The sequence below is a fragment of the Carlito syrichta genome, unplaced genomic scaffold, assembly GCF_000164805.1.
Source record: "Carlito syrichta isolate Samal-C Ts95f unplaced genomic scaffold, Tarsius_syrichta-2.0.1 Scaffold309202, whole genome shotgun sequence".
Classification (NCBI taxonomy): domain Eukaryota; kingdom Metazoa; phylum Chordata; class Mammalia; order Primates; family Tarsiidae; genus Carlito; species Carlito syrichta.
Window position 1 is genome coordinate 585221 of NW_007253298.1, and position 15059 is coordinate 600279.

Consider the following 15059-nt stretch of genomic DNA (forward strand, 5'->3'; position numbering starts at 1 on the left):
ATACCATACCAACCAATCATATGAAGTTGTATCAAAGGAATGACTAAGACTAGAATTGAAGTTTTCTTCTTCAAAATATTTAAATATATCTTAGTCCTTGTACAAATTCATAATAAAGAAACATGGAACCAACCATGCTACCCACTGAAATTGGACTGAATCAAAAAAATGTGGTACATATACACGATGGAATATTATGCTGCTGTCATAAAGAACAAACATATGGACTTCGCAGCAACTTGGATGGATTTAGAGTCTATAATACTCAGTGATCTATCACAGAAACAAAGAATAGAGTACCATATATTCTCACTCATAAGCGGATCTGAACATTTGCTATAATACTGTAAGAGAGGGATTGACAGTAGTAGGACACTGTTGGGGAGGGAGGGGAGGCACATAACATCAATAAAGCTACCCGATCTCAAACCAGATGAAGTGGGGACAAAAGGAACTTTACCTGTACGATAACTACTTGTATACCTTATCCTGAATTGTACCCCATATTTTAAAAATAAAAGTAAAAGAAGTAAAGAAATCACAAAAATTAGCATTAATCATGATAAAAGGACCCAGATATTTGTTACATAGTAAATATTTGATGTAAAAATATCAATTGAAGAATTATAAATTAATAAATTTTTACCTAAATACTTTTAGCTTAATCAAGGTAGAACTGTGATTTTGAGTTAAAAGTTATTCTTTGGTGCCAGGCATGGTGGTTCATGCCTGTAATCCCAGTGATTTGGGAGCCTGAGGCAGAAAGACCGCTTGAGGCCAGGATTTCAAGACTGGCCTAAGCAACATAGCAAGAACCTGTCTCTAAAAATAAACATAAAAAATAGTCAGTCACGGTCACAGTGGCACACACCTGTAGTCCCCTCTACTTGGGAGGCTGAGTTAAAAGGCTCACTTGAGTCCAGGACTTTAAGACTACAGTGAGTTATGATCATGCCACTGCACTTCAACTAGGTGGCAGAGTGAGACCTCAATTCAAAAACTTTCTTTTTAAAAACAAAGTACCCTGATTGTCCCAAGAAGATAAACTAATTGTAAAATGTATGCCCAAATTGTTTTTTTGAGTCATCATGCTGAGTAGGATTGTTTTGCTCTGGCCAATTCAATTTTAGTTGAGGTATCTTTTACTCTTTTTCCCTGGATATATATATATTTTTTTTCTCTCCAACCTAATACTGAAAGTAGAACTTACTCAAGAGACATTAGATTTTTTACTTTTCTTGTATGAGTGGAGAAAGAATGGTAGCTTCTGCTTTAAATGACATTCTAAGTCCCAGATGTTTTGACCCCAACTGTATACAGCATTACCACTTATTTCTTCCCCCAAAACACTTAATGAATATGTTTCTAGTTAGTATAATTTGCCTACCTTTTAAAAAATATCAGCTAACTGAATTAAGTGAAACTCATAGTATTTTAAAAATCACAAATTAAGAATCAGTTCAATATAGTTAAAAAGAGAGGAAAATATTATAACTAGAAAATTGTTTCAGGTCACTCAGTTTATTTTCCTTAAATAACTAACATTTTTTTACATTAATGCATTAAACTCCTAGGTAAAAATGCTACCTGATTTTAACTCTCTAATCTTTCAGAAGCCTTAAGCATTCTCTGTTGAGACGTTACTGTTAATGCTTTTAAAGTGCCTATAAACGAGTCTGAGAACCACAATTCTTCTTATAAGGTTAGAAGGGAAAATTAAAGCATGGAAAAATGGCATTGACAGCTAAGGCTGTATAGAGAAAATAAGGTGCTCCACCACCATAAACTTCAGGCTATGATTTTGGAGTTACTCATGAATTATTGTATCATTTCTTATCTTCTTTATTTGAAGCATGATTGCTCCTACTAAAAGCCAAATCACTACTCCAATTTGTTACAATGGAGAAGCAAATGCTGGAATATAATAAATATACTCTCTTTCCCTCTAGTCCCAACTCCTCTGTCTCTCCTCTTCTTTTTTGTCCCAACCCCACACAATAGCATTTCATTATAAGAGAAGAGAGCAGTGCCAGCTGTTCTTCCTCCCATTACCAACACTGAAAAAACAGAACAAACAACAGACAGTAGTGATACTCTAGCAGCAGCTGTTATTGGCACAGAGAAAAGGAGAATGGGGTCAAAGATGCTTGGCATAGGAGTGACAGGAAGAATAACAAAACTAGGTCAAGTAGCGACAGTGTAGCCAACCGTGGCTGTGGTAGGAATGAACGTGGGCACTGCAACGCAAGAGTGTTTCCAGCTGAAGCCTTCTGATATCACAGACTCCACACACATGTAACCTTTAATTATTGCTCACTCTTGAAAATAAAATGTGGTCAGGCATGATTTTGAGGATGTTAAAAAAAAAACACTTTCCCTCCCATACATATATGGTTAGTGAAATAGGAATAGTTCGTATTCTTATTAAATATTCTTATTTTACTAACATTTTCTGGAAATTTATCTTTACCATCCTTAATCTACAAAACAGGATAGAGAAACAAAATTATCATATGTAAATAAAATCATAGATTTTATGTTATCAAAGCATTTTTTTCAAACTCGAGGATGAAATGTTTTGTTTAAACATGAAATTTAAAAATGAATTTAGCTTCTCTGAAGAGTAATAGAATATCTAAGGTACAAGAGTAAAGAGTCAAGTAGGCAATTGCTATAACTGCTAAGTTTAAATAGTTTAATATTAAATACAAATGTAAAATATCTAATTTATTGTCCTTTCTAAAATTGTCCTACATGTAGAATATTGTGCTACCATTTTTACCATTTAAATAATTGTATTCACTGATTAATACACTTAAGAAAATGTTAAAACTAACAATCATTGACCCAGAATACTAACAATAATGGTAATTAGCAGAAACATTTACCGAACCCTCATTATGTGCTAGACACTGTTGAGTATTTTAGAACATTAGATCTACTAAAATTTCATTTCTACAAATGTCTCTAATTGAGTTAATTTCTATAACAGCCTAATCTAAAAATGCAAAATAAAGCAAGCATGTGTTAAAACTGTAAGAGGGTAAAATAGTGTGGACTAAGATAATAATGCTTTAAAAGCAAATTGATAAACAGAACATTCAGTTCTTTTAAGTATTACACAAAACAGTTTCAGATGAGGTACTGTAGCCAAAATGGTCTTTCTTGCCAATATTGTGCCAATCACAGTACATATAAACATGAAGAAAATAATTCTCAGGAAGTCACAAAACAACAAAAAAATTGACAGTGGATTATTTTCCTTTCCTTTTTTTTTTTTTTTTTTTTCCTATTTGAGTTGGAGTCTCACTCTGTTGCATAGGCTGGAGTGCAGTGGCATGCTCACAGCCACCAGAGTCTTGACCTGCTGGGTTCAGGTAATCATTCCACTTCAGCCCTCCAAGTACCTGGAACTACAGGTGCACCACGATGCCTGGTTAAGTTTTTGATTTATTGCAGAGACGAGGTCTTGCCAAGTTGCCCAGGTTGATCTCGAACCCTTGGGCTCAAGAAATCCTCCCACCTCGGCCTCTCAGAATGCTGGGGTTACAGACTTAAGCCACCGCGCCCAACCGACAGTGAATTATTCTCTATCAATTATCAGAATAGGTCCTTTCCAGTGTCAGTTTTGCTACAATTTAATGGTTATAATTTAAAAGGTACAAGTGGCCTAAGACATAATTTTATTTCCTGATTATTTTAATATGGCTATTTATTATAAAAAACAATAGTTTGTGAAGGCACTGACTTTCTTCCTAGAAGTTCAAAGAGGTTGATAAATCAAGTAATATTATCTTTTGGGAATTTCCATTATTGTCAAATAATCTTCAAAAAATGGATAAAGAAAAATAATTTAACACTCACATTAATCGAGTTCCAGCAGCACAGTGTAAAGTTTCCGCAATAAACAGTCCACCGTGAAATTAAAACATACAAGATAATATTCTTATAAATTGTGTTGGGAATTAGAGCTTGGCTTAATCCTACCCGGTTAATAAAAAATAAAAATACTCAAATGTGTACTAATGCTAAAAATAAAAAATGCAGCAGGAAAAAAAAATGCTTATTAGATATCTGTAGGATAAACACTAAATAATGAATATGTAGAAAATAACTGTTACTTTTGAATCAATACTTTGCGATCTTTCCTAATTTGGCTTTTCCACTCATGCAGTCCAAGGCCTTTCTCTTAATCTGGTTCTAGCAACAATCCTTCTTCACCTAGTATTGCAAATATTTTTATGATCATATATTACACAATTTAACCAAACCCACTAAGTACTTCATGACACTTTCCTAGTTTTGAAATGGTCTTAAGCCTCTAGCTAAGAAAGTATCACTACGCTCACCAAAGATCAGCTCAAATTTTCCCAAGTCAATAAAGACTATTTTATTAAGGTCAGCTGGAATTTGGTTCTGTGTTTGCAATTCTATCACCCTTGGCTTTTTGTCTATTATTGCAACCATTTTATTCTGCGACGTATTATGGTTGTCCTTCATTTTTACCTGCACTCAACAAAAGCCCTTCTGAAAGTAGAGAATTGATTTATTCAGTGCTGGCCACATGTTAGTGACATTTGTTTGGTTGTTCTTCAAGAAGTATTTAACAGATGAATGCGTGATTTAATAAGCCAGTTGTTCCCTGTAGATTTTTTATTTTCTGGACAATAAAAGGTCTTATTCACGTTTTAAATTTTGTAAATGTCCCTTTTCTAACGGACAATTAAGAAGCAAATAGTTGAGCTGGGCTCGGTGGCCGGGAGTGGCCACTGCACTCCAGTCTGGGTGACAGAGTGAGACTCCACCTCAAAAAAAAAAAAAAAAAAAAGAAGTAAATAGTTAAGTTTGAGGTTACACCATAATAATCATACACTTTTCAAGGTGACAAAGTTTACATGCATTTCAATTATATAAGCCAAATTATAGCCATAGAAAAGACTATACATTACATTATATTAGTTTGGGTCAATAGAGATATAGAAGGAATTAAAATGCAAATTAAAAGAATTTTTAGAATTACAGCAAAATATTCTGTCTTGATGGATTCTTCCTAAATAGTTTCTGGACCTATGGCAACTCAGTATTCCTCTAAGGTGTTTTTGGTGCCTCCCAAAGTATATGAAAAATCAACTCTAGTAAATAGCTTGAAAATGCTTTCCACAGGGTAGAGAAACTGACTGTATTACAGCAACGTATAATGATTCCTATTTTTCTAAAGCTCAATAAGTATTGGCAAGATGTAGCTTTTTAACTTTTGGTATTCTAGTGGGTGTTATATAGCATTTCTCCGTAGTTTCAAAGGATGTTTCTTAACAATTAATGAGGATTAGCATATTTGCAAATATGTACTCATACTTCATTTTTCCTTATCTCTGAGATGTCTTTCTAAAACTACAGACTAGTTTTTTTGTTTTGTTTTGTTTTTTCTTGAGGGGGTTGTTTGACTTTCGCTTCCTTATTTAAGATAATAAATGCCTGTCAGTTATCTGTGTTGACAATATCTTTAGGCAAACTGTTTTGATTAGAAGTTTTAATTTTAACTTAATTACCCTGTTTCTTCTGTTTTATTCTACTTTATGAAATATAACACTAAAATTACACACCGATATTAATATTAGTATAATTATAATTTGTACAATGATGGTTGTACTATGTATTATACACAAAGAGTCTATTTGAATATTATAATAAAAGTAGAACACGATACATCTTTATTATTTACTCTAGAGTGACCTCATTCTTCTAAATCCAAAATACATTTAGAAACACTTTTTTACCTTATATTAGCATAAGGTTTGGATTTAAAACAGAAATATTTATTATCAGTAACTTATTTTCTATTAAAATTTCAATATTTCAGGAATGTTTCTAAAGATTTATTATTCTTTATACCAGAGTTGACTATGACTGTGCATATCAGAAAGAAGTGCATCAATTAAGGGGTCAGATATACAAATTGGCATACAGTTTTACTGTATGAGATAGGAAAAGTTTTCTTTAAGAAATATCCTATTCAACAGCATTTTCAAAAATTTGTTTTTCTTTTTTTTTGAGTCGGAGCCTCACTCTGTCACCCAGGCTAGAGTGCAGTGGCACACTCATGGTCACCCCAGCGTCATCTTGTCATCTTGCTGGGCTCCTGCAATCTTTACACCTCAGTCCTTCCAAGTAGCCGGAACTACAGGTGTGCGTTACTTTGCCCAGCTAATATATATATATTTATTTTTTAATGTAATGTAGAGACAAGGTCTCACCAAGTTACCCCGGCTAGTCTCGATACTGAGGGCTCAGGCAATGCTCTCGCCTCAGCCTGCCAATGTGCTGGGATTACAGACTGAGCCACCAAGCCTGGCTGGTTTTTTTTTTTTTCTTATTTTTTTTTAATCTGTATTTTAAAGATGTGGGGTACAATTCAGGTTTAGGCACATAAACTGTCATGATACAGGTTAAGTTTGGGCCTTCCATTTGTCCTCCCTTCGCCTGGTTTAATTAAGGTCAAGTACCCTTATTGGTGTTATGTGCCCCCCCCCCACCCTCCCCTGGCAGTGTCACACTACTGCCAATTCCTTTCTTGTAGTATTATAAATTATAAATGCTCAGGATCCACTTAGGAGTGAGAACATGTGGTACTCAGTACTTTGTTTCTGTGATAAGTCACTGAGTATGATGGACTCTAAATCCATCTAAGTTGCTGCGAAGTCCATAATTGTGTTATTCTTTATGTCTGTGTAATGTTCCATCATGTATATGTACCTCATTTTTTTATCCAGTCCACTTTCGATGTGTAGCATGATTGGTTCCATGTTTTTGCTATTGTGAATAGTGTGGCAATAAACATGCGTGCACAGGTATCTTTTTTATAGAATGATTTGAGTTCCTCTGGGTATATTCCCAGAAAGGGGATTGCTGGGTCATATGGATGGCTGATTTTTAGATTTTTAAAAAATCACCCCACTGTTTTTCACAGAGGTTGTACTAAGTCACACTCCCAACAACAATGCTGTGATTGAAAAGTATTCCCTTTTCCCTATATCCTCTCTCCAACGTCTGTTGTTTTTGGAGTTACAGATGATGGCCATCCCGAATGGAGTTAGGTGGTATCTCAGTGTGGTGTTGATTTGCATTTCTTTGATGATTAGTGAGGAAGAGCATTTTTTCATAAACCTATTGGCTGCTCATATGTCTTCTTTTGAGAAGTGTCTATTCATATATTTTGGCCACTTTTTAATAATGCTTTTTTTTTTCCTTTCAACATGTTTGAGTTCCTTGCAGATCCTGGATGATAGGTCTTTGTCAGATATATAGTTGGCAAATATTTTTTTCCCATCTTGTGAGCTGTCTCCCCATTCTCTCTATTGTTTCTTTTGCTTTGCAAAAACTTTTCAGTTTGAAGAGGTCCCGCATGTCTATCTTATCTTTTGTGGCATGAACTTTTGAAGTTTGGATCAGAAATTGGTTGCCTATTCTAATTTCCATAAGGGTTCCTCCTGTATTTTCTAAGATTCTTATAGTTTGAGGTTTTACGTTTATGCCTTTGATTCATTTAGAGTTGATTTTTGTGTATGATGATAGGTAGGGGTCCCATTTCATTCTTTTGCATGTGATCAGCCAGTTTTCCCAGCATATTCTCTCGCCAGTGGTTGTTTGTGGAAGCTTTGTCAAAGATAAGTTGTTTGAGATATTGAAGTTTTGTTTCCAAAATCTCTATCCTGCTTCTTTGCCTCTTCTTGTATCAATATCAGACTGTTTTGATTATTGTAACCTTATAATAGAGTTTAAAGTCTGGAAGCGTGATACTTCCACTTTGTTTCTTTTGCTGAGGATTGTTTTGGCTATTCATGGTCATTTATGTTACCATGTGAATTTCTGAATTGTCATTTCCAGGTCTGAGAAGAATTATGTTGGTAATTTAACGGTATTACCTTGAATCTGTAGATTGTCTTAGGTAGAATGGACTTCATAACAATGTTGATTCTTCCAATCCATGAGTATGGAATGTCATTTTTATTTGTTTGTGTCTTGTTTGATTACTTTGAGTAATGTTTTGTGGTTTGCATTGTAAATGTCTTGCACTTCTCTAGTTAATAAGATGCCAAAGCATTTCATTTTTTGTTTTGTTTTTGTGGCTATTGTGAATGGGATTGTGTTTTTTTTTTTGGTTTTCTATTTGTTGCTGGTTTATAAAAATGTGACTGTCTTTTGAACACTTATTTTGTACCCTTAGATTTAGCCAAAGTCCTTTATCAGTGCAAGGCGGTTTTTGACAGATTCTCTTGGGTTTTCAAGGTATAGGACCATATCATCAGCAAAGAGGAATAATTTAACTTTGTCTTGTCTGATTTCCTTCTCTTGTCTGATTGCTCTAGCTAGGACTTACAAGAGTACATTGAACAGAAGGTGTGAAAGTGAGCAGCCTTGTCTTTCTCCAGTTTTCACAACATTTTATATATAACAAAAATATGAACATGCACACATAGTTGGAAAATAAGCAAATAAGGAGGCAGAAAACTAATCAAATGATTTGATTTATTATTTCTGACTTTTTCACCCACAGTCAGCGCTTTTCAGAATTCAGATAGCTGGGCAAACAGAAGACAATGGGACACGCAGATGTATAATCTGTTTGCACACATTTGATAAAAGTACGTGGCATAAATTACACTTTACAAAACTTTGGGGAAAACACCTCACTTAAGCCCTTTACCCTCAGAGCCTGAGAATTTCCAAAGCACATTTATTTTTATCAATTCTTTTAATAATTATACTATTATCTGACTGAATTCCTGTATCAGAGGACTCTAAGAAAATCAGAGTGATGGCAATTCTACTTTTTTTTAACTTAAGGATAATTATTTGGCAAAGAGTTCTCTAAATGTAAAGCCTCCAGAGTTATGGAATTACAAAGAGAGTCCTAACATTTTCTCCTGACAAACATCAATATGTAGATTTTGTTAAAATTTCATAGAGATTTTATTCTGAGCACTGTCACTGTGTACATGTATTTAATTAATATTCCTAAATGAATATAAATATAATTTTGTCATCACTGATAATAAATTAGACAAATTGACATTTTACATTATGAAATGATATAGGAGAGTCCACTCAAGGTATATAATGCTTTACAGAGAAAAATGTAGGCAAGAAATAGAAAATTTAGACAAAAATAAAAATGTGTTAAGTCTTATTTTGTTGTGTCAGCAATAGAGATGTCATATTGCTTATGACTGCTGTGAACCTTTCAATTCAGTGACATTCAGAGCTTGTAGCATCTTATGAGATAAAGGTCTGCTTTTGTTAAAAAATGTCAGCACATTAGAAACAAATTTATTTAATGATATTTAAAAAGATATTGTTCACAAAGTATTTTCTTCAGGTGTGGAAATCACGGGGGAGATAATTTCAGCATGTTCTGGGTCAAAATATGAAAACATTATGGAACAAGTTACCTCACATGATGTGACAATGTCATTGGCCAAGTTGAGGAGCATGAATATTAGAATTTATGATAAATAATGAAAGCTCATAAAATAATAAATACTGATCAAGCATGGTTAACCTTGACATGACTTTGATAATCCTAAGTGCATTTTATTTCATATTAAGCTTTTTAGGATGTAAATGTCTGTATAAAATATTAAACAAATAGTTTTGGGGATTTTTGAAAGAAATATGAATTCCTCAATCTACTTTAAACTATAATTAACATAGCTTTTTTATTAAATACTATTCAATAAGTACATATATAAATTAATATTGTCCACTAACTGATTTATTTTTTTACTAATTTTTTATTTAGTTTTATTTGATTCCAGATCTTAGCTCATAACTACCAAGATTAAAATTCCATCCTGACTATGATGTCTCTAACTTATCTTTAACTATAAATTTTCTCTATTCCTAATTATTCTACCTATTATATCAGTTGAGTGTAAAATAAAAGTTATTAATCTGATGACTGCTGTACTGCTCTCACATTGGTTGAGTGTAGAAATAATTATTAATTGATGGCTGCATTTGGCTTCATTTATTCCTTTTATAGACTATACTGCTCACCTACTTATATTATCTTACTAGCCTCTGTAGACATTATTAGAATCCTACTAAGTGATCTTATCAAATCTATAAAACCTCTTTTTGAAGTAAGCACTTTCTCCATTCTATAAAAATGAGAAGTAAATGAGGACTAGATAGGTTAATTAATTTGCCTATATTAGTAGAATTTGTTCTATTTCCAAAGTTTTTGATGTCATATTCATTCTGCCTTTTTATGTAAAAAGGCAGATTGATCTATTTTAAGACCCTTTCCTTTATTTCTAAAGTAGGCAGATACTTCCTAAGCATTTCATACAACTTTCAAAATATTTGGAAACAGGCAGCTGCATTTTACCATGTTTTTAAATCTCAGTACTATGAATTGCACTTAATTCATTTTTATAATAATTTCTAGCTTATGAGAATTGTATATTTATATAATTTATTTATTTAAGTAATATTGCAGAGTTTAACACTTTAGACCATTTTTAAAGATACTTAAAATGACTTTTTAGTTCATAATAAATTATAAATAATCAAGATACTGATTTTTGTTAAAAATACAGTTGACTAAAATTAATTTATTGGAACTAATTCAAGTGAACATTGTTGCAGTAGCCTAATATTTCCAACTGTAACACTATTTGTGACAATAATAAAAAGATGCAGATACCATTATAGTATATTTATTATGATATACTTAATAATATACGATTATATTTAGATATTGTATTTCAATATTTGAAAACAGCTGGATTAGTCATATTCCTTACTACAATCCTAGCAATGTGTGATTTAATCTGTCCTCAGTGCTTAATGCACACAGTAGTTTAAAAGCTTTTTGAAGAAGCCTATGTTCACACTGCTTTTCATTTACCTTCATATTGAAGATGAATCATTATCACTTGGGAGCTGACTTCACTTGGGAACGAAAATATGTCAAGTGCTTATGCTATGTACAAGATGTTTTCAAATAAATAATATACTACTTCTATCCAAATCCTTCCATATAATTTATATCTTCCCCTACTCCCTGTTATGAGCAACACACAATCCCCTATGGCCCACTTCTACTGTTCTTTGCATTTAAATCCTACCTATATTTCACTCCATTAAATCTTAGTTTTCAAAACCTATCCCTAATGTAACTGTAAAGTATATTATTTTGAAGCACTTTTTTTGTAGTTCAATTTCTCACATGAGAAAACTTCTAGTGAGGTTTGTTGACAAAGTTGGACACTGTAAATCAAAGTTTCCCAATTCAAAGATTAGGGTAGAAGAGAAACACAAACTCTGTAGCCATATAATACTTTGCATGAATTGTTCTCTTATCAGTATCATGTTGCTGGGAAATGTAGTATAAAAAAATTGATTGCTGCTACTGTAAGTTCTTTATTATTTAGAAAACAGCTGGATGATTTTTCTGAAGCTATAACTAAACAAAGTAAATCTGTGTTGTGATATTTACCCCAAAATTTGTAAATCTCCAATTTTTCTCCTAACTACATGAGATTCAATACCTCTCTTCTCTGCATCTTTAAAAAAAAAAAAACAGGAAAAAAGTGCATTACAGAAGATTTTTCAAAATATAATAAGAATATAAACTGACTCAATGTAAAGAGAAACTAAAGCATGACTTTAACTTTGGGACAAAAGTAGACTCTTGCAAATTATTTTAATATTTATTTAAATTATCTTAATATCTACACTAAAGAAAAAAAGTATTTCAAATAGCTGACTCAGTTAATTCTTAAATGTAAATATAAGCAATATTTCATATTTCAATATGTAATAATAATAAATGTCCACACATACTTACATATATATATCTAAATCGATATCATCTATGTGTAAATCTATATGTACCATTCAATTTGAAAACTCTCTACGTTCTAGCATTTACTAGGCTTTCCTGTTTCTTTTTAAAGATGTATGCCAATCTTTCTAGCATTTCAGAAAATAAACTTGAGTCAGAGGTAGAGCTACTTTTATGTCTAGCACTGTGTGTGTGTGTATCTAAGTAGAAATCTCTTAAGTACCTGCATTTATTCCATATTAAAGATGAAGAAATTAAACCTCAGAGAGGCTATATAGTAGTATCATATTATTGAGCAGTTATATGATTTCAACCCAAATCTTACAGCCAAATTTACACTCTTCCAATACATCAAAGCTTTTTTTCAGTTATGTATGGTATCTTATCACCACTAAAAAAACCTCTGAAATTATTTTTGGTGGATTTGATCCTTAAATAAGCTGCATAATTTATATACACAAGTTACACGTGTAAATATGCTACTTACAGTCTCAAAAAAAAAATCCAAATCTTTCACTTTTATTTTATCTTTTGTATAAGATAATTTTTAAAGTTTCAAAAATATAAATATAACAAGGTTTGCACTGGCACATGTCATAAAAATATTACTTCTATTTTAACAGTGTACTAATAATATATAATCTCAGAAATCTATCTAAAACATTATTTAAGAGATTAAAGTGATAAATAAAATAAATCAAAGAGAAAAAGATATTAGAAATTTTTTATAATAAAATCACATTTTGATTACTAAATTTATGAGTAAAATTGTATTAAATTTTTCTCTCATGTCTTCCGGAAATTTTCATGCTGAAACTTGTATGATACATTAATTAAAGAAACTATGGCTAGATGTTTTACTGTTGTAACTAGGAAAATATAATAAAAAATACATGGCAAACATTACAGGAAAATAAGAATATAGAGTTGATATTAAAATCTGTTTCCCAAACATCATCATAAAAAACAAAGAAAACTAAAGTTTTAACTTCTTGTCACCTAAAATTAATTTTTAACAGAAAACGAATAGTACATTGGTACTTGGCAGGGCTACATAAGAGGAATAAAGAAATTATAGTGGACCTCATCTAGGTCTCTAAATCCAGTTTTTTCTACTTACAGACTTTTCTTTTCAGATTTTTGCATATAATGATGGTTTTCCTAGCTAGACAAAATAAAGATAAATCTACGTTGGAGTTGGAGCCTAGTAAGGTCCTCTTTCCTCATTGGCTCTACTTATATCTATATTCACTTGTGTATTTAAGAAAGAATAAGAAGACTTCTGCGTCAGTGCTTTAACCTTATTCAAAAACTAGTTTACGAAAAATGAACCTGCCAACTTAAAAAAATCCTCAAATGACAGACTCTTGCAAAATAAAACTAAAGAGCAGAAAGTGAGGTGTAGAGTCATTCCAAGGACATGTAGATCCTATTTCCAAACAACCATGCTGAGGCATGTGAGGACCAGGGAAAGAGAATCCCTGTACATTTGCTTAAAGAGAGTTCCCTGGATAAATGCTATAAGAGTACTTTGAGTTCTGAACAATTCAGCTGTCATAAAAATTAATCCATCTTTGTCATCGCCACCTCATCCATATGCCTTTTGCCAAGTAATTTTTTTTTTAAGGACAGGACATTTTTCTTATAACTTCAGGAGACAATCAAATGACATGGACTGTTATGACAAAGGATTTGTAACACTAAACCAAGAACAGGCACAGAGTAGTGGTGGAGCCCAGAGCAGTAAATGTCTTTGGTGGCAGTTACCACGTCCCTGCTGCAGAGAAAGACGCTGTGCAACTATTGGCCAGCAACTCCAACACAACCAATAGAAAAAGAAAGTAGTTCATTCAACCTGCAGGATACCCCTTGGATATATCTGAAGGCCCTGTCTTCTCCAAATATTATTGAGCAGAGGGATTTTTCCAAGGATTCAAATTTCTCTATGAACAAATGGGAAGACAGGGTCTGAATCATCATTTGTACACTTGCAAAAAAAAAAAGAGAGAAAGAAAATCATTCTAGTGTTGTAATGAAAATTTTACAAGCTTTGTTTACGTCTTTGCATCTCTTTCTAGTATTACAACATTCCTATCATTATTACATATAAAAGTTATTTGTTTTAACACACATGCACGTCACAGAGTTTTATGGTGTCTTTACTTTTTGAAAAAAGCTTCAAAAATTGTATACTCTAAAAAGCTGTAAAGTCGATTATGTGTGTGTGTGTGTGTGTGTGTGTGTGTGTGTGTGTGTGTGTGTGTGTGCAATACATACGGGTCTTTCTTGCAGAATCTTCCACAAAAAGAGAAGAAATATCTTCATCCACTCCCGCCTCATTCCTGGCAATGCAAGTATACGCTCCTGTATCTTCATAGCGCACATTGCTTATGTGAACCTCACTGCCATTTGCTGTAAACAGAAAGCAAATGCAACGTGTAAACCAGAATTTTAGTTTTAGTACAGTGCTTTCTGATTACACAGTCAAACAGTTCTCTTAGCTTGTCCTAATTAAATTGTTTTCCTTCCTGCTTCCATATTTGGAGACAGGCCAAATTATTCCAGAACCGTTCAAGTGTTTGTAAACTGTGTTGTCATTCGATTACTGAAAGTCCCATACTCCCTAGCAAATACACACACTTTATATTTTTTAATCCTCCTTATTTCCCACATTGTATATGAAGTACATCATGTTGATAACTATATTTTCATTTATGTATCACTTTTCCTATTCAGATCCCATTTTTTCCTGAGATTTTATAGAAATTTAATAATAGCAATATATTTGCATAAAATACCTATGAAAAGATATTGTCATAGAGAAATTAATTAAGTTACATCATATAGATATGCTATTGCCATTCCTCAAGCCTATCAATGAGTTTTAATTACATATTTGGAATTATTAGGTGAGGAAGAATAGAGGTAATCACACATGATTTGCCTACAAGAGTTTCAGTCTTTTGTCAGAACTATACCTAAAATAAAATATGGAAATTACTCTAGTCAGTATATGACCAAAGGCTTAAGGGAATGATTGATCTAGCTTCTAAATCTTAGTATAGCAACATTTTAAGCTAATCCTTGACTAATGAATTGTATTCCCCAATATGGAAAATTGGGTTGACAACATGTTAGGCACTTTCTCATATATATTCTTTTTTTTTTTGAGTTGGAGTCTCACTCTGTCGCCCAGACTGGAGTGCAG

At 32.6% G+C, this 15059-nt stretch overlaps 1 protein-coding gene across 2 annotated transcripts in view; it reads right to left on the reverse strand.

Annotated features, from left to right (window-relative positions):
• FSTL5 (follistatin like 5) overlaps nt 1-15059 on the reverse strand; it is a 600815-nt gene that overhangs the window by 155361 nt on the left and 430395 nt on the right. For both annotated transcript variants that reach the window (XM_021717056.1, XM_021717055.1), the window contains exon 7: nt 14129-14263. In XM_021717056.1, the coding sequence (XP_021572731.1) occupies nt 14129-14263 (135 nt within the window). The remainder of the gene's footprint in view (nt 1-14128; nt 14264-15059) is intronic.